Source organism: Chrysemys picta, chromosome 16 (genome assembly GCF_011386835.1).
Source record: "Chrysemys picta bellii isolate R12L10 chromosome 16, ASM1138683v2, whole genome shotgun sequence".
NCBI classification, from domain to species: Eukaryota; Metazoa; Chordata; order Testudines; family Emydidae; genus Chrysemys; species Chrysemys picta.
This window is the reverse complement of record NC_088806.1, coordinates 30,678,025-30,685,730: the sequence shown is the minus strand read 5'-3', so window position 1 is coordinate 30,685,730 and position 7,706 is coordinate 30,678,025. Positions and strand designations below refer to the sequence as shown.

General features: G+C 49.2%; 1 protein-coding gene across 3 annotated transcripts in view; it reads left to right on the top strand.

The window, feature by feature from the left end:
• Positions 1-6,982: 6,982 nt before the first annotated feature.
• SIK3 (SIK family kinase 3) overlaps positions 6,983-7,706 on the top strand; it is a 148,013-nt gene continuing 147,289 nt past the window's right edge. For 2 of the 3 annotated variants that reach the window (XM_005299746.5, XM_024103068.3), the window contains exon 1: positions 6,984-7,228. In XM_005299746.5, the coding sequence (XP_005299803.3) occupies positions 7,034-7,228 (195 nt within the window). In that variant the 5' untranslated portion in view covers positions 6,984-7,033. Of the gene's footprint in view, positions 7,229-7,706 lie in introns of all 3 variants that reach the window. The other variant, XM_024103067.3, reaches the window with a different exon arrangement.

The window sequence follows — 7,706 nt, the reverse complement described above, 5'->3', positions numbered from 1 at the left end:
ATCTCGTGCCTGAATTTACTCCCTTCAAATCCCACTCCTCTTTCTTTGCAGGCCTGCCACCTTTCTGAAATATGATATGATAATTCCTCCCTCCTCAACAAAATTTATATAGGGCCAGGGATCCATAGATGCTCCCCTCCCCACCTAAATACCAGGGTCAAATTCATCTCAGGGATATTTACCCTGAAGTGAATGGAGTGGCAGAGTCCCCAGGGATGCAGCTAGCCCTTGAATTCTAGGTACAATAAGAGCAATTTCCATGGTCATTCTACTGTCTGGGTGAATCACTTATTGACAATTTCCCCCCCCCCCCAAAGTCTTTTACTGAGTGTATGGGTGTGTTGGGTGGGGAGGTGGGGGGAAGTGTGAGTGTGAGCAGGGAGAGGGGCAGGGAGGAGCCTGGGGTAGAAAACTGAAAAAATTCAAGGCCTGTTTCTTCATTACCTTGTCATTTCAAGCTGTGAAAAGGATGTAAAATGCCACCAAATCTTGCCTCTATGTAAACGGCTATGCAAGGTGCCAGGTAGTTGAGAATCAGGCCCCACATTCTCATCTCCTGTGAATTTGATGTCAGTTGCTAGAGTTAAAAGCTGGATTCCGTTAACATCTAGAGTGGAAGCACACAAAGCTCTTTGAACCCCAGCCTATACAACAACGGAGGGCGGAGGTCCTGAGCTACCCCTCTTTCTCTGGCAGATAAATAGTATGCCTCAGGCTGCTTACTCTTTGGTCACCTGGTGTCCATTTTAGTTTCCACCATCCACCCTTTTGGAGGGCTGTTTCTGTTTTATGCTGGATTTCATTCTCCTGCCTCTGTCTGACCCAATTAACCGGCAGCAATGACAAGACTAAAGAGAGGCAAACTGCAACACTGGGCTGCTACATTTTGGCCTGAGTGCTGTTCAGTGTCCACACATGAACATTTGGGTGTGTGCTGCTTTGCAGTGCTCGGGGCTGCAGTAAGTGGTGTGTATGCTTCCCCAAACAGCACTGCTAATGCACCTCAGTTCTGACACCTGCACCATCCCCAAGCTTTCAAGCATCTCAGGAGAACTGTAGACCTTTCTAAAAGCTCAAAAATGCATTATTTTGCCTGCATTGCAAAAGGAACAAAGCATCTTTACAGATGAATAAGTACAAGCCCAGCTTAATGCTAGGGAAGAGAACCATTGTAGACTTAAATGAAATTTAAGAAAAGGAAACAAGAAGAGATAACAATGGCTGTAATTATTACTCATTGCCCTTGAAGTGTAAATTGCAATGTACATGTTTGCTTGGCACTGACTGTGTCTAAATCAATGAAGTCCTTATAGGTAACTGATTACTATGAAGTGGTTTTAACTTGCTCTTTCCCTAGCTCCTGTGTACCTGTGCATGCACACCCATTGCACAATGGTTGGTTTGGGGTTAGGGGAGGCTCACAGAGCTGGAAAGGATGGAGGTGCTGCAGATTAAGACTGAGGGGCCTTGGCAAAGTTTGGATGGGTGAACTCAGGACGGGAATAACAGGGGATGTTGCAGTGCTGAGTGTAGTGCACTGGCAGAGCTGTGCTCCCTATAGTCAAAGATATCAGTCTCCTGCTAGATAAGCAGATATAGATATGCATGTGTATAAAAGAAATAGATATAGTTACCCCATTTTAATAACGAATAAGGCAGACTAATGTTTCACTGTAACAGATCAACTCTTCCTTGTATCCCTAACCTATAGGTTTCATTTACAAGGTACTAACGCTCTGAGCACTGCGGGCAAAAAGTGATTTGCAATGAAATGTTTTAAAGTAAAAGCAAAATGCAGGGAGCGCGAATATTTCCTCCTTGCGAGCAGAACAGAAATGGCCCATCAGGTTGAATTTGCCATCAATAATAAACTGCAATGCTCAGCTTTTCCCCTTGGTCAGTGCTGAAAGGGAGAGGGCAGCCACACACTGCCTTATTGGACTCTGAGGGCCATTCTGGTCCATTCAAAATCCGGAAAAGTAAAACTTTGGCCTCACTTGCCAGGAATGCTGAGACTCGAACATAGCAGCGTACAGGCTTCACGACCGAGGGTAAAGGAAGAGAGATTCTGGTTTGGGGCCCCAGCTTCCTTTTCCTTTTCACAGCAGTGACTACAGTGCTATGGCCAATGGCCAAGCCTGACAGGTAATTTGTTCCAGTGGAGCTTGTTATGCAGTGAATTAATGATGGATGAATGAAGAGAGAAAGAGGAAGAGAGAGATTGGACTAACAGAAAATGATGTAAGTTCTGCTATCCAATGGATTGGCTGGAGTGCCTGTCCATCAAAGGGAACATCTAAGGTGGCCTAAGCCGTGCTGCTAGGCATGATGGGAATTAATTTCTTTATAAAAGCCCCCAGCAGAGCAAATTGGCAGTGTTATAATATGAGCCTCCAAAAAAAACAGGAGGTGTGGAGGACAGAACATAAGAATGGCCATACTGGGTCAGACCACAGGACTCTCTGCTGCTTTTTACAGATCCAGACTAACACGGGTACCCCTCTGATAACTGATAATTTTTGTTGCCCTTGGGGTAGGCCAAGGTTAGTTCGGTGATAGCTACTCTAACCTTGAAGAATGAGAAGTTGATACTTCCTTGTCTAGTCTCCAAAGATCTTTAAATGGGTTTTTTTGGAGAGTTTATGTGTCTTTGTTGTTTAAGGCTGGGCTATAAATAGCCTCTGTTGGAAACCTCCCTTTAGCCCTTTTCTTTGTATTTTTACCTTGGGCATAGATAAGTAGGAGCCGAACTGTCTAACTGAATCCCTGTTTCTTGTAATCTTCCAGGTAGCTTCCTCTGTCCTAGATTCTCATTGTCCTGTTGCTGCCCTTCGAGTCTTCTTTTATACCCTCAATATCCCCAACTTTCCTTATTTTTTGTACTTTTAGACCAATAAGAATGTGTTAGAATTCAGCCTTGATGCAACGTGAATGCCTAATGATTTTATGTCCATGCTCAGTTTGACACACTGTACAGATTCCCCTCTGTATTATCTAAATTCATTGAACAATTAAACCTAGTCTTGTTAATACAACCTTACTTCTGGAGCCTTAGTGCCCTGTCTCATCTGTTATTGTCTTCCTCCAGCCCCTCAAGAAACTGGCCTTCCTTCCTCTAGCACAACTGCTTCTAGAGTACAGTGTAAGTAGCATCCTTGTCTCAGTCTATATACTGAATGGAATAGGCTGCATAGCCTTTAGTGAAAGATACTAGACAAATACCCACACTATATTGTATCAAACCTATTAGAACATCCTGCAATACAAAACACTGTTCTGCAAGAATTAGTGACAGAGTAATGTGGAGTGAGGCTTTTCCACATCATAAAGCCATGATATTAATTGGAGCAGTTTAGTTTCTGACCAGAAGAGGACGATAAGTGCAACAGAAGGAGATGGAGCAGTTTGGGAATTAGATGCAGTGAGAGTTGCATGAGGAGCTGAGGACAGAAATAACCAGGAGTGCTGTGAGTCCAGAGTAACGGGCAGAGTTGTACTTCTTGTAGTCACTGCTTCATAAGCATTAAAACTCCCACAACCTAGGCAGTGACTTTGGCATAGTGAAGAGTCCTGTACAATTAAGTAGAACAGTGGAACACAAAACATTGCAAATAGTCCATAAATATAAACACAATGGACCTGGCTTTCAGCAGTGTTGAGCAGCTGTGCTTTCCACTGATTTCCATAGAATCTGCAGGTGTTGGGCACTCCTGAAAACAAACAGCATTGCCCCCTCAGCACTCAGAATCCCACCATGAAAGTCAGTTGTTATAATTGCAGATGGTGGGGATTCTGTAGTAGGGTTCCCATTGTCAGAGCTCTAAAAAGTTACCTAGTCCATTAAAAAACTTGTTTTGTAGAATTCTTGGTGGTGGGATGAAGCTTGGGGACAAAAATCTGAAGCTAATGGCTACTACAGAGTCTGAATAATCTAGTATATCTTAATAGAGCTGCTGTGAGAAGCCTGAAGTATTAATGCTGAAGTAGTGCACTGATCACTCAGTGATGGCTTCTGCCAAACAGCACCAATGTGCATCGGTACCGACATGGACAGGAGACAATTTCAGTGATTGGCATTTTCATGATAGGCAGGAGCAACTATCCCACCAAAACCCACTTCCTTCCTTCTTGATGGTCTCAATCTTCTGGAATAGAGTGAAAGTCTGGCTTAAATCCTAGTATTGCAGCTTAGATAAGAATTTTCTGGACCTCTGTGGTCAGTACCGGCATGTGGGTGGGGGGACTAGTGAAGGGGAGGGATTAGCTTTGGATGCTAGATTGCATGTGATCTTGTAAATGATATTCATGTTATAATGAACAGCCTGTTGGCCAGAGCATTCTGTAGTTGCAATTGGCTGTGCTTTACCAGCTGGGGTCACTACAGTCAAAAGTTCTTGTTCAGGAAGCTTTTTAGAAGATAGGGAAATTTTTCTTTAAAACTTAAGAGGGCAAAAATAAAACCACAACTGTAGCTACATAGAACAATAGGCTGATGTATGTGAATAGTCTGACTACAGCGGCTGGCTAGGAAGCACATTTGGTGGTACTGGCAGTAACTTTTACTGACAGAGCATATTTAATCAAGAGGAGAGGGTGTATCAAACACACTGTGTACTTGCCTCTCTCTGGAAAATTAGACTTCCTGGTAGCTTGCATTTTCTGGTGCCTGTGTTCTGGTAAACAACTAAAAGTAAAACATCTTTGGTGTTGGGGTGCACACCACAAATGTATTATAAGTATTCTTGGTATAAGTTCTGTTCTCAATTTTAGCTCTGAATGTTTTGCCTACACCCAGAAATTATGTTAAAGTATTACTTTGATTGAGGCTCTTGGGTCACATTTGGTGCCTTGAATCCTCTTTTAAAAAAAATATTTTTAGGGATTTTTTTGAGAACTTCTCAAATTTCAGGTGTGTTTGGATCCAGGGTTCTGGTTTGTCCCCATATTATAATCTGATGGGGAAAATCCTCTAATTTTGGAATATTTTTAACTTGGTACCAAAGTTTACATTTTAAACAAAGACACTAAATCCTAGGAATTGAATCCGTTTGCTGGCACTATAGCTGCATTTAGCAGATGTTTCCAGAGATATGCCAGTACATGCTGGCTTCTCTTGTGAGAGGGGAGCTTACCAGTGGGAACTGGTGAGCATGAGAGTCTAAGACAACAACTTCAGCAGAAATGTAAGTTTCCAGCTAGCCCTTATGATTGTATAGCAATTACAGAGAAACTAACTAGGCTGGTCAATTTCGTAGGTACTGTTCACAGAAACTGTCAAGTATGATATCAGCTTCATCCTGCTGTTGGTTGGATCAGCTATGGACAATGCCAGAGGCAGAAGATACAGCTATTTATGGGAAAAGACTCAAAAACATAGAGGCGAAGTGGTAGAGTAGTAGAGAACGTCCTTTCAAACAGGTGGCGGATGATTGGTATTTTCTAATTTCTCATACAGAGGCTAGATAAAGACTGAAAAATGGAGCCCCAAGCAGGGTCCATGAATTGTAGGAATCTCAACATCCTCCCTATTTCCAGCAGTTGGGATGGGGAGAGCGTGAATTTCTTACAAGGGTGCTGCTCCTGGACCTCACCGTTGAGTCCCGTCTCTAGTAGTTAGTTACCTGTGGCCGAGAGGTGTTTAATAAAATTTTGAAGTCCGTCACTTTGAGTGTCACACCCAATGATTCATATTGGCTATGGAGTAACTTGTTGCATACCAAATGGTACCATGAAACTTGTGCACATGCACACTCCTGACTGTACATATATGTCTAGTAAGGCATCTCGATACCACAATGATGGGTACAATCTGACTAGAATAGAATTCCTTAATAATATGCATTGCTGGTAAAAAGAGAAACAGTCTGTAGGACTACAGCAATTCCCCAGTTCTGGTCCCAGTTACCTAAAGCTGCTGTCTCCTTCTCTGATCCTGTTGCATCTGCAATGCCTGTCCCCTTACACACCCTGGGCTCTGCAGATTGAGGTGTCCCTTAATTCCTTGTCCTGCTGTTGGACAGTAGGGTCATCCTCCTCCAGTCACCCCTTTCACACCTACCAGGATTCCCGAGTGGCAGCATTTGTCACAGAGATGGGAGATGCCAATCCTAGGGGTGGTGGTGCAGGGGTCACGGTGTGTCCGAGTTCAGAAAGGGAGTGTCCTAGTTCAATGGGGCTGAGGTGGTCCCAGTGCAGGGGGTAGAGGTATGTCCCCATTTGGGGGGGGGGGGGCCTGAGCTGGAGAGTCCCAGTGAGGGTGGTGGGGTGGTGGTGAGGGGAATGTCCCAGTGAGGGGAGGGGATGTCCCCGTTGGGGGCGGGGGGGCTGAGGTGAAGAGTCCCAGTGCGGGGGGGGGGGTAAGGGACCAGATGTCCCAGTGCAGGGGGGGGGGGGGCTGAGGGGGATGTCCCAGTGCGGGGGGTAAGGGAGGGGGATGTCCCAGTGCGGGGGGGGGGGGGGCGCTGAGGTGGAAAGTCCCAATGCGGGGGGGGGGGGGGGGAGCTGAGGGAGCTGTCCCCGTTTGGGGGGGCTGAGGGGATCCCAGTGCGGGGGGGGCTGAGGGGGATGTCCCCGTGCGGGGGGTAAGGGAGGGGATGTCCCCGTGCGGGGGGGGGGGGCTGAGGGGAATGTCCCCATTGGGGGAGGGGCTGAGGGGATCCCCGTGCGGGGGTAAGGGAGGGGAGGAGTAAGGGGAGCGGGACTGAGGGAGTCTCCGTTCCCCAGGGCTCCTGAGGGGGGAGCGGAGGCTGCGCCCCGTTGCGCCAGGGCCCGCTTAGCCGCGGAGACGGGGGGCTTCCCCCAGGGATTGCCCCCTCCCGCGCCCGGTCGCGTCTCCGTGGTGGGCCCCACCCCGGCCTAGCCAATGCCGTGTTCGGCTCGGCGTGACGCGTTGAAGCGGTAGCCGTTTTGTTGGCGTCAGTGGGCCCCGCCCCCGGTGGTTGCCATGGCAGCGGTGGCCCCGCCCCCGTGCCGATGAGCTCACGCGGTGCCGCAGCCCCGGGAGGGGGGGGGAGTTTCTGCTCCTCGCAACAAGATGGCGGCGGTGGCTGCAGCGAGCGGCGGAGCGGGGGCCCCCTCTCCAGCCCCCGGGTCCCGGCTGCCCCCGGCCCCGCCGCCACCCCGGGCCCCGGGCCCCGCCCGCATCGGATACTACGAGATCGAGCGAACCATCGGCAAGGGCAACTTCGCCGTGGTGAAGCTGGCGACCCACCTGGTGACCCGGGCCAAGGTGAGGGGGGCGGCCGGTGAGCTGGACCCGGGGGCTGGGCTATCGGGAGCGGGGCTGGGTAGGGGCGGGGGGCCTGGCCCGGTGACGTGAGTAGTGGGACGGTGGGGGCTGGACTGGTGACCTGGGTAAAGGGGGGCTGGGCCCGGCGCTGGGGGGCCGGTGACCTGGGTGATGTGAGTAAGGTCGGGCTGGGGGGCGCCGTGCATGGGGCTGGTCACCTGGGTAACCGCGGGGGTGGAGGGGGCCCAGTCTTGTTGGAGTCTTGCTGATGTCAGAGCAGGGCTCCCCCTGCCGTCACCCCGCAGCAGAGGGCTGGTGTCACCCCAGCATGCCATGGGGAGCAGCAGGCACAGCCTTATACATGGGGTACCCCGGGGGCTGGTCCCCCCCCCCCCAGCCCCACAGGGAGGGTGGGTGCTGTGACGTGCCCCGTGGTCTGCTGGGCATCCCCTGTGCCCAGAGGGGGCTGTGCCTGGGC